The 19,394-nt window shown below is 42.8% G+C and overlaps 2 protein-coding genes across 2 annotated transcripts; both read left to right on the top strand.

Moving 5' to 3' along the window:
* The first annotated feature begins 132 nt into the window (after nucleotides 1-132).
* p3h3 (prolyl 3-hydroxylase 3) lies at nucleotides 133-7,714 on the top strand. The gene is made up of 16 exons (XM_030073000.1): nucleotides 133-689; nucleotides 933-1,117; nucleotides 1,387-1,545; nucleotides 2,752-2,944; nucleotides 3,038-3,169; nucleotides 3,352-3,494; nucleotides 3,702-3,791; nucleotides 3,878-3,930; nucleotides 4,009-4,088; nucleotides 4,199-4,326; nucleotides 4,450-4,545; nucleotides 4,748-4,898; nucleotides 5,090-5,207; nucleotides 5,900-5,975; nucleotides 6,104-6,244; nucleotides 7,211-7,714. The coding sequence occupies exons 1-16, from the start codon at nucleotides 395-397 to the stop codon at nucleotides 7,388-7,390; spliced, it is 2,220 nt and encodes a 739-aa protein (XP_029928860.1). The 5' UTR covers nucleotides 133-394; the 3' UTR covers nucleotides 7,391-7,714.
* A 3,580-nt stretch (nucleotides 7,715-11,294) lies between these two features.
* gnb3a (guanine nucleotide binding protein (G protein), beta polypeptide 3a) lies at nucleotides 11,295-19,243 on the top strand. The gene is made up of 9 exons (XM_030073089.1): nucleotides 11,295-11,529; nucleotides 14,725-14,845; nucleotides 15,090-15,235; nucleotides 15,557-15,620; nucleotides 15,985-16,147; nucleotides 16,383-16,449; nucleotides 16,926-17,127; nucleotides 17,214-17,430; nucleotides 17,957-19,243. The coding sequence occupies exons 2-9, from the start codon at nucleotides 14,789-14,791 to the stop codon at nucleotides 18,061-18,063; spliced, it is 1,023 nt and encodes a 340-aa protein (XP_029928949.1). The 5' UTR covers nucleotides 11,295-11,529; nucleotides 14,725-14,788; the 3' UTR covers nucleotides 18,064-19,243.
* Nucleotides 19,244-19,394: the final 151 nt, after the last annotated feature.

Raw genomic sequence — 19,394 nt, 5'->3', positions numbered from 1 at the left:
AACTGTCGCCGATCATTATTTTAATCAACCCTACGAAATTTTAAATATGTTCATATTTACGGTAATGCATGCTAAGCACAACCCGTGACTACCCTCTAGCGGCTATGTTTAGTTACTTCAACTCGACTTACTGAGCCAGCCACAGTTCAAAAGTAAGATTTGTGCACCGCTAAAACACGTCTGGAAGTTTACTCTAAGTTGGTTAAAATACGCGGAATGTCAGCCCGAGTGTTAAATTGGGTTGTATTAAGCAGATGTCATGTAAGGACACCGCTCCCCTAACGGGAGGAAACTCTGGAAAGTAAATTCCTTGGTTTGCTCAGTTTCTCTCCCTGTAGTCCCTCCTCCTCCTCCTCTTCCAGCTTTCTCCTCTGCTCAGTGGTTTTTGCGGACCATGGCGCTGCACCCGCATCATTTCACTGTATACGTGGCGTCGCACATGGTTACCTTTACATTACTCCACTGTATCATAGCTGCCTCGGGAAGTGGCATTTCATCTGTTTTGGGTCTCTTGCCGTCTTATGATGCGTTGTATTACTCCGGAGTGCGAGCGTACTTTTCAGGAGAGTGGGAGAAGGCTGCGGAGCTTCTGGAGAAATCAGTCGTAACCAAGGAATCACTTTTCCGAGTCCGCAGGCAATGCCACGATGACTGTGCGTCTGCAGGGCGAGAAACGCTGGATAAACTTGGTAAGAGGTGTATATATAAAAGGGAAATGTGTGTGTGTGTGTGTGTGTGTGTGTGTGTGTGTGTGTGTGTGTGAGAGAGAGAGAGAGAGAGAGGCACACCATAATACCATAATATTTCATTCACAGCAGGATCTCAAAGTTTCTGCACCAGTTACAACACAATGCTACAATGACCAATTGCATGCCTACTATCAAGAGTAATATTTAAATCCCAGCACTGATGCATCTTCTCTCCTTTGTCAGACTCGCAGGGCGGAAGTCTGTGGGACCTGTGGGCTTTGGATTGGGTGCAACAGAGGGCTGAGTGTTTGAGGTTTTGCATGGGACGGTCCGTCACCCCTGCAGGACAGCTTCCTGTCTCCACAGACATAGACTATGAGTTTGGCACTCGTAACCCTTACAACTTCCTGCAGGTCACATATTATAAAGTAAGCCAATATTATAGGGGGAAGTCTAAAAGCCTTTATGTCCATAAGCAAAATGAGTAATTGTTTCTTAATGGTTGAAAGCCATGAGATAATTTACTACCAGTGCTTTGTTTTGCTTCATGTCTGTGCCGCAAGTCGGAAAATATCACTAACCCTAGCAGAGAGGGAGAAGAATTAAGCAGAGACAGAGAAAAAAACAGTTTTATTTATTGTATTTTTTCTCTGTATGATGAACCTCCTTCACAACCTCCTCATCCTTCTTGTCCCAGATGGAAAAGTTACAGAAGGCAGCGTCTGCGGCTTACACCTTCTTTGTGGCCAATCCCAGTCACCTGGAGATGAGGAACAACATTGAGAAGTACAGGCGGATGGAGGGAGTGACAGAGGAGTCCTTCCATGACAGAGAGATTGAGAAGGAGAAACACTGGGTGAGGGAAGGAGGGGAGTGTTTGTTTTCAACAGGAGGAGCTGAGGGGAATGAAGGACCTCACAGCTGCACAGGGCACCTTCACAACTTCAATACACAGATGTGATCAAATGTGATGTCAGCAAACTGCACAAGATACACTTATGTTTACCAGATCAACACCAAAGGAAGGAGAGAGGCTAAAGATCTAATGTCAGTGTGCCCAACTTTCTGTAGACACTTGTTTAGGAAACACTTTTGTTTCAAATCATTTCTCCCTGTGGTCTGAGAAGCGCCCACATCTGACTCCAGAATTTTATTTTGGCAAGTATGGTGAATTTATTGGGTCTAAACTGGGGAGGTGGGACAGACTTCTTTATTACAGCCCAAATGCATGATTTAGGCTGATAAAATTGGTGTATCTTTACTTAAAAACTTGCCTAGTGCAGCTTCTACACTTTAAAACTCCAAGGGAGACCAATTCAGAAAAATAACTTGGAGAGCCTCTCATGGCCTGAGGGACCGAATGCCTCTCATCTTCTAACTGTGTAATCTAAATCAACAGGGTGTACTCGCAGACCTCTGCCAGAATATCCTATTTTGTCCATTAAGGTGCACTTGTTATAACATGATTAGGCTCCTCTGAAACAGTCTTAACTGCAACCAAGTATGGGTGTGTGCTGGGGGCTTAAAATGTGTCCAAATTTGTCTCCAGATCCCGAGCCTTTTTACTGCGTGCAAACTGGCTTAGCAGCACTATTTAACTGTTTATTTTACCATTTAACTGTGCAATAATTTATACCTGTAGGACTTGACACCAATTCAACAGTGCAATACCCCTGGTGTATATATTGTTGGTATACCTTTTTTTTTTTTTTTTTTTTTTTTTTTTTTTAAGATATGCTCAATTTCTTACTTGTGCATTTATCATTGTAACATTTTGTAGGATTAATGCACATCTTTAGACTTAATGCACATAATGTACATTCTGTTGAAATGACTTTGTACAATTTGTAAGGCACATATTTTGTAGTTCTTATTTCTTTTTCTATTTCTTATAATTTAATTCTTCTCTTGAGAACGGAGCAACTGCAGCTGACCCAGTTTCCGCTCAGGGATTAATAATGTATTTTGGATTCTGATTATGATATCCTCGTCCTAACTTTCCTTTTTTTTAATGCCCCTTTTCCTTTTTCTGTTCATCTTTTTCTGTCACTGTCAAACCCAGGCTCTGTATGACTCTGCGCTCCTGTCCGAGGCCTCCTCTGACTGGGCTCAGGCAGCAGAGAAGTGGAAAGAGTGTGTGAATGAAACGCTGCGGCAGACGGAGGAGTGCAGAGTGCAGTGTGAAGTGGCTTCCCAAGTCCTGCCTGAGGACAGGGGAGAGAACGGAGGGAGCGGCATGTACGAGAAGGCTGCAGGTATAAAGCCCAAGAAGCCAGTGCTTAAAGTCTTTTGTCACAGGTGTTCAATTTATCACTGTTTGATTTGCAACCATTTTTCTGTCCGTGCAGCTCTCTCCCTCTCCCTGCTCTCATGCCAGCAGGCTTGTGTGACCCAGGTGGCCACACGACCGGGGAGGATTTCTGCCCAGGAGGACTTCCTGCCCACACAGCTGGAACATCTGCACATCGCACAGTTTAAAGGTCAGGGTTCAGGGGTCACACTAAAGATGATTCTGAGTATAGTGTCACAGTGTATGCTTCAGGTCTTTGATGCCTTCTAATGTGCATCTCTTATGCTGTACTTTCTTTCTTTCCCTGTGATTTGTTGCATTTCTATCTCTGAACTGCGTTTCAATTTTGCTTGTTTTCCTGTTTACCCACAGCTGGTGATATTGCTGGAGCCGTGCAGACGCTTCGCTCTCTTCTACTGTTTTACCCCTCAGACACAGACTCCCTGGGCAACCTGCAGCTCTACTATGAGACACTAGGGGGAGACACAGAGTCACAGGGCACACAGCCTGCTCAGGTACTGCTGCATTAGGATCACAACTTTGGATATTACCAGTGATTTGAGCTCTTATTATTTATTCATTCACTCAGTTTAAAAAAAATCCATGTATATTTTTGGTTGTTTAAAAACCTCAGCATTTTGACCACAACAGGTCAGGAGTTTCACTTTCATCTGTATTTCTGTGTCTGCATGCATGTATGTCTATGTTTGTTTGTCCTGCAGCAAATTGCCACATACGTGAGTCGCTCTCTGCAGGAGAAGAAGCTACTCTATTTTGGTGTGGAGAATCTGGACTTCAGTTTCATTGATCCAGTAAGTATAAGTTCCAAATATGTGTCCATGTTCTTGTAGGAAATCTGCAGAAGTCCTGCTAAGTCTAATAATTGTCTTTCATGTAGGATCTGTGGACTCCAGAAGATGTTGTCCCTGAATCACTGAAGGAGACTTGGAGGTGAGACAAACAGGAACAGGGACATGAATAGAAATCCAATGTAAATTTGATTTATTTTATTTTAAATGTCATCTTCAGGGCTGAAAAAGAGAAACAGAATGAGAAAATGAAGCAGGGGGAGACGGAGGTGCAGACGGATGACAGTGGGTTTTACGCAGGTAAGACACTGCCGGTCCACTTTCTTGTTTCAGTTTCCAATGTGTGTTCGTAACAGTATTTAATCCAGCTATTTCTCTCCCTCACCTTTTCTTACCTGTCCGTTCTCCAGGGGGTCCCATCCCACAAGTTGGCGTGACCATCACCATGGATGACGAGGCTTTGAACGGGACCAATCGTGTCGTGTTAGATGGAGTAATGACTCAGAGGGAGTGTGACACAATACTGCAGTTAGCAACAGTAAGCTCAGACCGTAGGAAGTAGGCCCACACTAATACACAGGAGCACACTACAGATGTATGGTCTCTGTTAAAAACACCCTCCCCCACTGTGTCTCCTACCATTCCCTGTTGCCTCTGATAGGCAGTGGCATCAGCTGGAGATGGTTATCGAGGGCGACGGTCGCCACACACACCTCATGAAAAGTTTGAGGGCCTGACAGTCTTTAGGGCTGTAAAGGTAGGTGAATGGGAGATAATGCATGCACACATAATGCAGTGAATGTGAAGAATTTGTACTGAAACAGTGTTATTCACTGGATTGTCGCAATAATTATTTCAAGTGTTTTTTTTCATGCTGAAAGCGTTTTCTGAGATGATTATTCACTCAGCACCCTCTCAATCACTGCCACCCGTGCTCTCCTGTTTCCCTGCCCTCCCAGTTGGCGCAGGATGGCATGGTGAACCAGTCTGATGCCAGGCTGTTACACGAGCTGGGAGAGAGGGTCAGAGTCCTTCTCCACTCCTACTTCAGGAGCCCCTCTGGACTCTTCTTCTCCTTCACACACCTGGTCTGTCGCAGTGCCATCACAGGTTAGTCTTCCTCCACATCTCACTGGAGGGAGATCATAATGGTAAAATAGCAGAAATAGAGTAGATCTGCCATAGTGGAAGTAGAGCAACAACAACAATGAAGTTTTGGCACTTTTATAATGTCGATTTTGTGATCTTAAATCTGCTCTTTTGTTTGTATCTTATATTGTTTGTATTTCTGCTCTACCCAGGAGACCAGGAGGGCAGGTTGGACCTGTCACACCCCGTCCATGTTGACAACTGCCTCCTGGAACCGGACACAAGGCAGTGCTGGAGGGAACCTCCAGCCTTCACGCACAGAGACCTCAGGCACTAACAGCAAAAATAATCGTAATTAGTGACTTAATGCTGTATTTAGTCTTAAAATCTTATTTTTCTTGAAGCTTTTTTTAACATGCAGCTAAGGAGATAGATTCACCACATTACAAACCTAATCAAGGTGTTTCCAGAATTATCTTGAATTAAGTGACATTACCTTTTTTTCCTTATTCATCTCTCACCTTTTGTACTTTTAAATTTTTAATCTAGTCGGCAGGAAAGTGGACAGGGAGGAAGTAGGAGAGACACAGGAGAGTAAGCTCTGCCAGGATTTGATCCAGGCCAGTGGTGATTGATCATGTGGCTCCAGATGCAGGGGACTTAACCAATTTATTATCTCTGGGACATGTGACATTACTTGGGGGGGAAAAAAGGGGGAATGATACTATTATTATCATTCTTATTCTTACATCACGTGTTTCAAATAAATCCTGCATTGAAATTATATCAGTACCATGAAATTTCTTCAGGTCATTGTATGAGGAAAAATAAGTTTTGAGACTAAATCCAAGAATAAATGACTGCAAATGTCATAAGCTATGTATGGAGTACCAAGAATCTGATTTCACTTACAGCTTAATTGACATAGCATATATTGATTCTTTTCATGGCAGTCATTGCAAGCATGCAGTGTTTTCATGGCACACTTGCAATGACTTACCTCAAGCCTGTTTCTGTTACAGTGCTGTTCTCTACCTGAACGATGACTTTGACGGTGGAGAATTGTTTTTCACTGACATGGATGCCAAGACTGTGACAGTAAGTCGCTTTTCGCCCTAGACTGTAGTTGCTTTCTAAGTGTTTTCACAACACAGAGAAGAATATCTGCCCCTTGGCTTCGTTAAATCCCTCCCGAAACCCCCTTCCTTCTCCCCTCATGTCTGCAGGCCCAGGTAAAACCCAGCTGTGGCCGTCTGGTTGGCTTCTCCTCAGGTCCAGTGAACCCTCATGGAGTCAGTGCAGTGACCGCAGGCCGGAGGTGTGCTCTGGCCCTTTGGTTCACCAAGGAGAAGCTGCACAGGGACATGGTGAGGGATGTTACGACATACAGGAGCAAGGCGTGGTCTCGTGACCTCTGGGGCAGTCTGCATACTTGTGGTTGTTGGTATAGTAACACAGGTGTTGGGTAACAAAACCAGCTAGAGACAGTGACACAGAGTTGCACTGCAAATGATGATGGCAGTTTTCATGTATTGTAATTTACAAGGCCCAGCCTATGATTGAATAATGTCAGAACATTTTAAATTGAAGTAGAGTGCGCTGGTCAAAAACACCTGAAGTTAATCATTCAAAATATTATGATTTTTAAAATATTAAAAATCGTTAAAATTGTAAAATATGAAAAATCCAGTATTTCAGAGTCTTACCATCTTGTCAGTCAGGATGTTTATTAAAGGTGGAATATGCATAATTGAAGGTTAATTTGTGCATATTCCATGTTTGTTTGTTTTTTTTTGTTTTTTTTTGTCAGTTTACCGTTAAGGTCAGCTCAATACAGTTTTACATATTTTATAATTTTACAGCTTTAACACTAATGTTATGCGGTCCATCATTTTGTAAGTGTATTATATTTTTGGATCAAAACTCCTCATAATGTAGCTCTTCTAACAGCTGTTATTTGTAACATGGGCCAAAATGGACCTTGAATCATGTAACTTACCCAGTGTAGAGGTTAGTTAATTCTCAAGAGCACGCAGAATGTAACTCACCTCTAAGAAAAGAGGGCACCCAAAGGCATAGAACCACTTCTACCAGCACGGTTTCACCTACCCAAACTGCACCGGCAAACCACCAGAGCCCCGCAGGACGCTCACTATAACACCAACATTCATCAACAGAGACATTACACTGGCCCTGAAACAGCAGTAACAAATTCCAGTATTTTGCATACACATATTGCCACAATATGTCTATATTGCATTCTCAGTTATTACCTTTTCATTTCACAGAACCAACTGGAAATCAGTATTTTTTCATCTGCTTCTCTGTTTCAGGAGCGAGAGGAGGCTGAAGCTTTGTGGGATGCAGATGGAAAAGGTTTGCTAAAACCTCAGGAGGACAAAGAGGGCAGCGCCACCCCCGGCCGCAGCAGTCGAAGCAGTCGAAGCAGCCAAGCAGAGAAGGAGAAGAGCAGAGGGAGAGGCAGGGTGACGGGAGGCAAGGATGAGCTGTGAGCGCTGTCCTCCAGTGGAGTGGACCACCATTCATACTGTGTATACACATATGACTTGGAGTGAATCAAACTGTCTCCTCCTCTCTCTCCTGTGTAAGTCGGTGCTTTTGTGTCCATAGCTGTGTTTGCTTTTTTGTCTGCTAGGAGGGAAACGGTTTTGCACCCTCTAAATAAGAAGAGGAACCCGACTCTTGATCCATGTGGCAGGACTAAATGGAAAGGGGAGGGTGGAAGAAAAGCAAAAGAGAGGCTTTGAAATGTATTAAGCAATCACCTCACACCGTGTGGCTGCCTGCTGAATAAAACCAAGAACCAGGAGAGACCATAAGTGACTTTTTGAGTGCCTTTGTGTCATTTCTTTCTTTCCATGAGGAGCTATGTGTTTTTTTTTTGTGTGTCTCATCAGTAGTAAAAGCAAAAGGGGAGTAAAAAGAGGCAGATGATGGGAGGAAGGGATGGGACAGGCATGACATGAATAGGAGAAAACAACAGAACCTCAAAAGATGAGGGATTAGACAGATATACATGTCAGTAGGAAGAGAGTAAGAATAGTCACAAAACTAACATCAGCTTAGCACATCAGAAACTGTGCTTAGAGGTAGGAAGAGGGGACAGAGAGAGAGGTGCGCGGGGGAAAAAAGGATAGAAATAGAGAGATTACTGTTAATCCCTCATAAATGAGTGCATTTGTTTATGAAGCTTAAAAAATCTCCCATTTAGAATATGGAATATTAATCCAGCAAGAGATCATTTAATCATTCACGTCCAGTGGAGTGACGCTCCACCTACCCACTTCCATCTCCTTTCCATTACAACCAGCAGCACCCTTCAACCCCTCCTCTCCTTCGTCTCGTGCATTAGGTACTGAACCAAGTATGGCCCATATTAACACTCTCACTCCCCCCTGTGTTATAATCCTCCACTGCTGCAGAATTGGGTCAACAGGCCTGTTAATGGAGCCTTGGTTTTAACCTTTTCGCTCCCTCACACTCTGAAACCATGCGATACCCTAAAAGGCTGCATTAATCTGCTCTTAAGTGGGTGTTATATCTATATAATGCATCTTGGATACTAAGCACCCTGTCTAGTGTTATAATTATGAACTGGATGGAGGTTCATGAAATCTATCAGCGCGTATGATGTCATCTTCCTGATTGCTACATGATTAACAGAAATTATGTAAGGAATGGAAGCATAGGCGCAGCACTGAAATAAAGCACTATAATGTATTTTTATGATAATAACAAGGTGTGTTAGGTCACCACATTATTGATGCCCAGCACTTTTCCCTCATTTTTTTCACTGCTACTCATTAACCAACTTCCGGCCCACACTATTAACCAGGTGCTTCCAAAATAATTATTTCCTTGTTGAATGACGTCCCATGTAATTTTTTAGGTGTAAATCACATGGAGAGAGAGTTGATTGGAATAATAACAAGGATTGAGTTGGATCGGATTAAAATTCATGCCTTTATTCTACATTCGCATCACAGCAGTCGCTTTTGTCTGGCTGATTTGGCATTTAATCTAGCCACCCCACCCACTCTCACTGCTACCCCATTTTTTAAAAAGCAAGGACGGAGGGTCGATAACTGACGGGCCGTGTAGCATCATCAGTCAGCCAGTGGCCTAACTTGGCCTTGTAGACCAGAGTTGACCTATTCTCCTCCTATCCTTTCTCTACTCTGCTCTACTGTACTTCACTGGCATCCTGCTCATGAGAGGCTCTTAACTGAGTGCATGGAGCCACAGAGACAAACACACAAAGCCTAACAGATTTTAATCCCCAGCTTCAGCCAGCGATGCTCACATTCCTCTCCGTATTCCATTTTTCTTCTATCTCTGTGTCTATGTGGCTGCTGGCTCGGTTTGATTTCTCTTGGTTTTGCACTCACATAATTTCTCATCTTTCCAGAGTGCACTCCCCCCAGCTCCATTTCTCCAAATCCAGGGTCAGCACAGCCAAAACTGCCAGTCAGCGTCTGTTGTCACTATCCTTGAGTGAGCAAAGGTCAACACTTTCAAACTACAGAGCTAAATTTATCCACACTGAATCATAGCCTAAACCCAACGCACTAATGTTGGCAACACTCACACACACAAGCTGCAAGCCTCTCCGCTTCCACACACACAGACATGCATGAGTGCAAACACACAAACACAAAGGATGCAGACACAGAGCCTTGTTTGTGATGAACTGGGAATCCTTGTTGTGTTGTTCATCATTATGACTCACTTTGACCTGTTGAGGTGTTGGCCTCACAGCAAACTAATAATGAGATGCATTGTTTATCCTTGCAGGAATATTTGCTTTTTGGTTTCCCTCTGTCCACAGGGAGGTCAAATGTCACAATCAGCTACAGACCAGCATCCATGGTGCTGGTGGGGATTCGAGACCTGTTTCATTGTTCATTTTAACAAGTCTTGCTCAACTTCACCTCACTACTCAATGATAGGTAGCTTCTATAAGTGCAAGAGGCAGGATCTAAGTAGGGAGTGGAATTTTTGAAAGAAAATACACTTGTCCTAAAGCAGGCCTAATAATTCATAATCATTAATAACATTTGCACAGAGCAATGAGTAATAAAATCATAAGTAAACAAAAAATACATTGTATTTCATTAATACAATGAAATGTTTACATGGGTATTGTTTGTTCCAACATGGTGGTTTGTTCACAGCAAATTAGAGGCAACCATAATGCCTTAAGGGCAGCTTGTCTTGCTACAAGACAACCTAACCACACATTTCATATTCACACATGGGCGCTGCCTTGCATGAACACAGTCTGACACTGACTGGCTCCACTGGACCCGTCAGGGGTTAAGGCGGGTGAGACTAAACTAACATAATGGGCCTACATACCCACCGTACTCTGCCTCTAATTGGCCAGTAATCGTTACCTTGTTGGTTAAGGTTAGGGTTAGCCAATGAGAGGGAGAGTAGGGGCGGGTCTTCCCACCCAGCATACTGGGTATGCAGGCCAAGCAAGTCAATTTAGTCTCTCATGTGAAGTGGCTTGCTCAAGGGCATGTCAGCCACTGTTGACTCGCTCCCTCTCAAGTGGCCTGCCTCAGAAGCTTCTCTTGCATGTTCGGAGTAAGATAACAATACTTACAGTGGCTTTAGGGATTCCCTTGAGGAGAAGTGGGAAGTGGAAGTAATGAAACAGTCTCAGTTTCTTGCTCAAGGACACTTCAGCAGAGTCGATACTTGCTGCTACTGGGGTGCTGAATGCAGATCCTCTCGTCCCCTGACTCACTAGGCCATCCCACTGCCCAAGGGGCTACACAGCAGCAACTTCCACAAACATCTCTCATGTTATCAAGTGCAAGTTTTGTTGCTTTGTAAAGGTTATGGCAGTTTAACTTTATTAGTGTGCATAGCATTACAGGAATGTATACATATATATATACAGTGTGTGTATCACTCACTCACCAGAGCAGCCCGGCACTGCTGTTAAAGCAGAGAAGTGAATTGAAGATGAACCAGGGAGACCTCTCACCTGGATCCTGCAGTTATTCCCTGTATCACTGCTGTACTCTGATCCCCGCTCTGCCAATCTCCCTCTCTGCCCGTAAACTTTCTAATATTAGCCTGTGCTCAGGTTTACAAAACACAAACCCTCCTGCCAGTCATACAGCACTTAAAGACCACCTCAGCACCATAAAAAGCCATGTCCCCAACTCTTCTATTTATCTTTTTTTCCTAGACAGACCATCCCTCCCCTCCATGATTTCCATCACTTTGTTTTTGTTTTTCTGATTCACGCCAGCTCACATCTTTTGACCCCATGACCAGCCTCGGCACCTTGTTTGGTGTATTCCCACCCCCCTCTCGCTCTCTGTCTCTCTCTCTTTTACCCCCCACCCCCACCCCTCTTTTTGTCCATCCCAGGGTTTATCCCCTCATCACTGATCTCCCTTCATCCCTCCAATCCTCATCTGTTTCTCATAGGAGCGGTGGACAGAGTCAGTGACGGAGGAATATCCCCACTGTGTCTGATACGAAAAGTGAATGAGCGGGAGAAAGTGTAGTAACTGGAGGGCTGAACATATGCCAGCAATAAAAAAAGAGACCCCTGGAGGAAGAGTGAGAACAATCTAACCAAACATCTTCTGAGGATTCTCCTAAATTGGTGAGTCTGTTGTTTACATATTTTGGTCCTGCAGGTTGTGCATCCCAGAACGTGTGTCATGTTGGTGGGTCAAATTCAAATGGTCAGATGAAAACTTTAGCAATCACTGAGTTCAAGGCTGAAATTCAATTTTCACCAACCTCTTAAATAGTTTAGGAGTTTCTAGAGCCTTTAGGAATTTGTCTTCTGCTGTAATGGTAATATATTATCAGGCTCCACCTCAAAAAAAAATGTTAATTCCTAGGTTTAATAGTTCTTGGGCGCAACAACAAACTGATTTTGCCTTAAATTTAGTAGCTTCAAAGTTAGAAACTTCATATTTCCCCCATATTGTACAATAATGTCACATACATATTCTGTATCTGCTGGTTACAACGCTTTATTGAAGCCTCATCACACTTATATTTAGTGAAATATTCAAATGCAGTTTGCCATTGTTTTATGGCTGCAGCATTAATTCAGATAGAAAATATCTTGATGTTTGTGCATCATTTGATACGCATTTCCTTGTAATTCAGCAGGACGTATTTGGTATCTTTGGAAACCTTGGGATGTCCACTAGAATGTAAAATAAAGTTCTGTGGGTTTGAACAAGGCTTGGCCACACAGCACACATTTGTAATGACAAACCCACTGATGGGACTGGCAGACCTGAATAAGGCATCACATTTTCAACATAGCATGTGTGTGAACCAAAATAATGTGTAAGTAGTGTTTTATGCCATATGACACACATGCACACACACACACACACACACACACACACACACACACACACGTGTAACATCTTGGTGTGTGTGTGTGTGTGTGTGTGTGTGTGTGCAGTGCTGACTTTGCCTTGTTGAATGGTAGTCTGAAAAGAAAATGATTCCTTTGTTGTCAAATTCTTGATACTAAAAGACATTATCTCTGTGATCTAATTATGTTAAACTGTTTTCAAGACACTTATCATTCAAAGGCACTCACTGTGAATGTGTAAGTATAAAAGCAGCATGCTGGGGCCTACGCGTTGCAGCCTTCATCAGGGGGAAGTTTACATGGAAGTATTGTGCAGTTTTGTTCCACTGGTTAGTTGTTCTATAAATAGAAACTCAGTGGAATAACTATTTGTATATCACCTCTTCTTCTTCAACAATGGGGAAAGGGTAAACTTGGTAGAGCAGCAGTATGCTCAGTGTTTTACTAATGAGTTAACTTGCTGTGAACAACAAGGGAGAGGGCATCACTCTAATAAAATTAAGAGAGACATGTTTTCAACACTGTATGACAAAATTTGAAGATTTTTGTTTTTTCTTTTTTTGGCAAGTTGGAATTTGAATGTAGGAATTTCAGTCTTAAGCGAAAGTGGTGCTTAATGGCCTTGAGGCTTTCACATTCCTGCTATCACTGTCAGACTCAAGTTCACAGGCCCTACGAAGCCTCCACCTCTCACAAACCACCATTCTCACAACTCTCCCTCCCTCTCCTCCTCCATCTGCCCCCTCCCTCATTCTCATCCTACCATCTCCCCCCTCGCTTTCTCCATCTCTTATCCAGATGCAAAGAGCAGTCAGTAATCGGATGAGAGCAGATTTGATTCAAAAGGCTTCCCTTAAAATCTCAGCCAGTAGGATTTAAAACTCACTCTCCTGCCTCGCCTCTTACCCCCTACCCCTCCCCTCCACCCCAACCCCCCCTCTGGCTGTGTTAATGCACTTCACTATCCAGCAACCCCTCGCAGTCATTTAATCACATGGAACAATGGCAGGGGTCCCAGGGACAGAATGGCAAAAGGGTAATAGCACAGCTAAAACACTCAGTTGGTTTCAAGCATTCATTACAACACTCATTATTGAAGCAATTTCCCATCTGGAATAAAGGCCTAAAATCCCCTGATAACAACTTCAGGGACTATGCAGCCATCAGCTGTTCAAGGTGAGACACCAGGACATCAACAGCAGCTGACTACTACTATTAAGGCCATATATAAGGCGGAACTCTAATTTCATTTTTAATTAATTTAATTTTTATATATTCACTTAAAGAATTGCAGATGTCAAAAGACTGACCCCAGTGGCAAGCAATTAAAAGCAAATCTCTTTCTTCCACAGTCACTCGCTCCTTCACTCCCATCCTCTCCTCTTTCACTTTAAACAAATTAGAGGCAAATCCACTTGGTCATGTGTTTTGACAGGGATACTCATTCAAATAGTGAGTGAGAAAGACACAGAGAGAGAGAGAGCGAGCGAGAGAGAAAGAGAGAGAGATTGTTGCAAGGACGCACACGATAAAATCAAGGAAAATATTTCCCCCGGTCAGTTTTCAAGGTAAGAAAGGAAATAGCATTATAACAGCTGAATCCATCACAAAAGGCGAATACATTAAATAATCAGAGCAAGTCTCGGGGGAACTATGGTTTGGGTGATTCATACTGTGAATGCTTTACCATGAAGTCAACAACGTAATCTCGTTCTGATACTTTTAAGAGTGCCTTGGTTCTCTTTTTAAATTATTCTGTTTCAGGAAAGTCAGTCTGTTGCGACTGTCTAGATTGTGAGTGTCTCTTTACACTTATATTCTGCCTTGATTACATTTGTCACACTTTATGAGTTTGTCCATTAGGTGATTGGTTTACTGTGAAACATTGTTCATTTAATCATGACATTACCAAATTCAATAGCCATCACCAGTAGGTAACAGCTCACTGCAGTAACAAGCACTGAAAGGTGAGCGACTGTCAAAAAACAGATAGTAGTAACAGTTCAGTGATGACATTATTACAGGACTTACTGGTTTGTGTTTACAGTTAGGGTGTGGATGTACGTCACATCATCTGAACAACAAATGTTTTATGTTTGATTGATTGCATTGTGCATGAATATTCATTACTGCGTGTGCAAGTGCGTGTGAGTGTGTGGATGCACATGCACATGTCTATAGGTAATGGTGTGTGTGGTGCCTGCATGTTTGTAAAGGTTTGCAAAGTAGTTGAGGGCCAGTTTGAATTGCAAAATAGAACTTGCTTAGAGACCAAAGCTGGAGTCACTCAGGTACAGCCAGGTAAAATTCCAACTTGAGAGAGTAGCACAGGCAAAGTTATTGTTGGACAATATAGAGTCAGTTATGGAAAGGTTATGAGATTAGTTCTGCTCTTGAATGAATTCTTAATAATTGAATTTTGCTCTTGTTCCTCCCCCCATTTCTTTTTCATTTCAGGATTATCAGCTTGCCTGTCGTCTCTCCCTGTCTCCACTGGTGACAGTGCCTAACAACCACTGCCATGGGTGAAATGGAGCAACTGCGAAAGGAGGCGGACAGCCTCAAAGACCAGATCACTGTAAGTACACCCTTAACTAAAAAAAAAAAACAAACAAGAAAGCAATATCTCTACCCAAAATATGACTTTGCTTCCCACTGTGACCTGAAAAAGTGGTCTTCAAATGATCTTCTGACATCCATAACAACTTGCTTCATTCCACCTTCCCCCTAAAATTGTGATTCATAACTATAGTGGAGATTAATAATGGCAGTAACCTGACTACTACTGTGTGTGTGTATGTGTGTGTGTGTTTGCTCTCCAGGCGGCCCGTAAAGCAGTGCAGGACACCACCCTGCAAGAGGCAGCAGCTGGGATAACTGTGGTGGGGCGCGTCCAGCTGAAGACCAGGAAGACACTAAGGGGCCACCTTGCCAAAATCTACGCTATGCACTGGGCCACCGACTCCAAGTAAATACACAGTGGATGTCACACATATCAAAAGAACACCTGCTGTTTCATTTCATGTCCAAGATCTGATAGTTTTCAATTAAATTCACACCAAACTTAAAGCCTGAGGAGAGCCGCTCAATGCAGGCAAGAGTTCTGGCAAATTAGATTTGTCTGGTAATCACACTGCTTTTAACTGGATGAATTAACAAGAACATTCGCTCAGGGCTGTCATTAATTTTTCAGAGGAATTTGTCACTAATCAAGCACTTTCATATTTCCTCTCTTCTCTGTCTGTCTCATTCTTTGCTGTCAATCACTGTCAATGTCACTCTCCACCAGGCTGTGTGTCAGCGCCTCACAGGATGGAAAACTCATCGTGTGGGACAGCCTCACCACCAACAAGGTAAGACGGTGGAAAGTGCTGTCGCTGTTGCAGTCTGAGGTGTGCTGGGCTGAACTTTTCGAATGGATGCACATTACACACTGCAATGAAACAAATAAGCTCTGAATTTGCTTTCCCAGACACATTTTTGAAACAGAGGATACTCTGAGAAAAGAAAGCCCCGTTCTGCGTGCGGCTACACAGCCTAACTGAGACTAAATCTTGTCAAAACCTTGTAGTGTGCATCCATTGATAAATGAAAAAAAACTACAAAACCCATATATATTCTCACTTCATAAGTGTTTGTGGCTTACATTCATATTCAGTGACTAAAGTCAATACATTGATTTAAAGACTGAATATCAGTGCATCTGTGTTTCCCAAGGTGAATGCCATCCCTCTCAAGTCATCTTGGGTGATGACTTGTGCCTATGCACCGTCTGGGAACATGGTGGCCTGTGGCGGTCTGGACAATATGTGCTCCATCTACAATCTCAAGGGCAAAGATGGGAATGTCAAGGTCATGCGTGAGCTGGCCGCACACACAGGTAGGACACCGAGCACAGAGCCATGGCGGCACAACTTGGACTTTGACCTTGCTGTTTACTTCAAGTCGCTTTAACTCACTAAAGTCGTTATGCAGGACATGCTTCTGTTGAACGTCATCTAACACTAGCACAGGAAGACTACAACATTAACTTGATGAGTCATTTATAGTGAAATTCACATTTGTTTATCATTCACTCTGTCATGCAGCTCAAATTGTGATTGTTTTGTTGCCAGGTTACCTGTCCTGCTGTCGTTTCCTTAGTGACAGCGAGATCATCACCAGCTCGGGTGACTGTACTTGGTAAGTATATAAACACATGACAAAGACATCCATATCATACTGGATTAAAGGGGTATTGCCACCCACATTGAGCAATTTTATATTGAAAATATATTGTTTAAAAGGCATCTAAATTGCTACAGATATCTAAGCTACAGAGGGTTTTTTTGTCAGTGAAGTCAGAAAATGTCTATATGAAAGAATAAAGTATTAAATGTTGCATATGGACTTCTGTGGTGCATATTTTGATATTTTCAGCTGTTCAGTCATTATTTTATTATGTAGCAGTATATTAATTGCTTAGTCTAAATCTGGGCTATACATAGTCAAAAAGATCTTGGGTTATATAAGCATAGACATTACACCTAAAATGAAATGTAGTGCACACCTTTGTCATTAGTTTGTAGTCTGTTGTCTCTATAGTCAGTAGTTGATACAGCACACACTTTTGCCTTTGTTCTGTTTGGACTATCACCCATACTGTTTCCTCCTTCCAGTGTACTATGGGACATTGAGACAGGAACACAAAAGACCGTCTATGCAGGCCACCTGGGAGACTGCATGTCTCTGGCCGTATCTCCAGACTTCAAGATGTTCATCTCAGGAGCATGTGACTTCACGGCCAAGCTGTGGGACATTAGGGAGGCCACATGCAGACAGACGTTCGGAGGCCATGAGAGTGACATCAATGCAATTGGGGTGAGCACTGAATATGTCGCTCAAGCAGATTATCAAATTAGTGTAGTAGATGCTTACGGCTGCTCCCTTGTCCTCCCTCCCTCCAGTTCTTCCCCAATGGCAATGCAGTCATAACAGGATCGGATGACGCCACCTGCAAGCTGTATGACCTGCGAGCCGACCAGGACCTCATCACCTACCAGGACTCCAGCATCATGTGTGGAGTCACCTCCCTGGCCCCCTCCCTGTCTGGGCGCCTGATACTGGCCGGATATGACGATTTCAACGTCAATATCTGGGACACGCTTAAGGCTGAGAGAGTGGGTGAGTAAACACGGAAAACAGGGAGAGGGGGAGAAATTAAGTTATTATGTGTTTAAGAAATACAATGGATCTATATAGATAGAGGGATACACCAGAGCTAAAAGAAAATACTTGCATTCTATGTGCTCATACAAGGGGACAGGCACTGAATGACAAAACCCATCAGTGCCATTGAGATTTTTGTAATAACACTGATTTTAAAAGCATCATAAGGTACTGAAGGTGCCAAAAACCTTCAAGATACAAGATTCCTAATGTAGAGTCTCGTGTTTTCTTGTATGAGCAACTGTATTGAGATAATCAGATGGTTGCGGTCTGATTTGATTTACAAAATCAAATTGCATGTACAGAACAAAGGTTACACAGACATCACAGTGCTCATTGTTGTGTAATGAAACATACTTTCACTAAACATGAAACATGCACTACACAAAAATGTAATTGTGCACTGAACTGAACGCTGAAACATTCCCACTGGTGGTCACATTCACTCACACCGTGCCCTTTCCCCTGTGTGGTGGTCCAGGAGTGCTGGCCGGCCATGACAACAGAGTGAGCTGTATCGGAGTATCTGCGGACGGGATGGCGTGTTGCACGGGATCCTGGGACAGCTTCCTCAAGATATGGAACTGAGGCTGTTCCTCACCAGCAAGCAGAAAGAGAGCAGGAGAGAGAGGGGGTTGTTAACATCTGCCTGGGAGAAAGAGAGGAAGATAACAAGAGAGGGGAGAATTGGAGTTTTAGGGAGGGATGAGGGACAAGGAGCCGCTTAGGGTGAGAAGAGGGTATTTTTAACTGTGCCAAGTCCAATCTAATGTTGGAGAGGGGTTGTGATATGAGGGGGGATTTCTCTTCTCTCTTCCACTTCTCTCTCTCACCTTTCTTCTCAAGTTATGGGGGCAAAATGGCACAGATGGTGGGTGTCTGAAAAAAGATCATTCTTATTTGTAGTGAATTATATCACAGTTCAAATCGAATCCATTCGATTAACATATGCACATGTCTTGCAGCAGGTGAAAGGATTACCCAATGAGAACAGTTGCCAAATGGAAATGGTAGACATTGGATGAGACAGAGTTAAAAAACAGGTCCAGTTAGAGCCTGTGTAGGTTCACACCAGCTATACTGTTACATTTTCTATCAACCAGAAATTATGATGTCACAAACTATATGAGCATTTGCATTTTATTTCAAACTGCTGTTTGTTTGTAGCTTTGGTAGACTTCCCTAGATACTGTAGCCCTTATATTTGCTCTCTTTTCCATTTTCTAAAATACACTAGACTGGAGTTATAGTTTGCAAATGTAGCCAATACATTAGTGTTCAAGAGTTGTTTTGTATGTGTATGCGATAGACAATATTTACTGAGTTGGGGTCTTATCTTTTGACATACTCCCCACTAGTTAGACCTGAAAAGTGCTTTGAGTAAACCGTTGGATTGACAGATGGCATAATCAAATGGGTCTCATGGTTCACTGAGCACTTACAAAAAAAGATGACCCATTTATAATAGGACATGGGGAGATTTTGTATGAGTGTGTATATGGATAATAATGGTTACTGTATGCATATGAGCAATACATGAAAGTCTGTATAGAACAGCTTACCTTTTCCTCTTTGCATGGTGCAATGATGGTTTATGTACATACAACAATCTGCTTAAATCTAGTTTTGTCATTGATTTCAATATTACACCAGCAAGCTCTCACTAGAATTTGGACTGCCTTTCTTTCCAACTCTGGATACACACTGTGCATAGTAAAGCCATAGTACCTTTCTTAAGACTTTCTAATAAATGTGGAACTCTGCATTAGATGGGTCTTTAGCATTAAATTCTTTTGACTCATGTAGGTGGATTTCAGATATGGGTAATAATTTCATGCAGCTCAGATTGCCGTAAAATATTTTCTGGATCGATATATATACACGCACACACACACATCACGAGAAACAGTGATCCCCTT

Source organism: Myripristis murdjan, chromosome 16, assembly GCF_902150065.1.
Source record: "Myripristis murdjan chromosome 16, fMyrMur1.1, whole genome shotgun sequence".
NCBI classification, from domain to species: domain Eukaryota; kingdom Metazoa; phylum Chordata; class Actinopteri; order Holocentriformes; family Holocentridae; genus Myripristis; species Myripristis murdjan.
The sequence above is the reverse complement of the archived record's forward strand: the minus strand, read 5'-3'. Positions and strand labels throughout refer to the sequence as shown.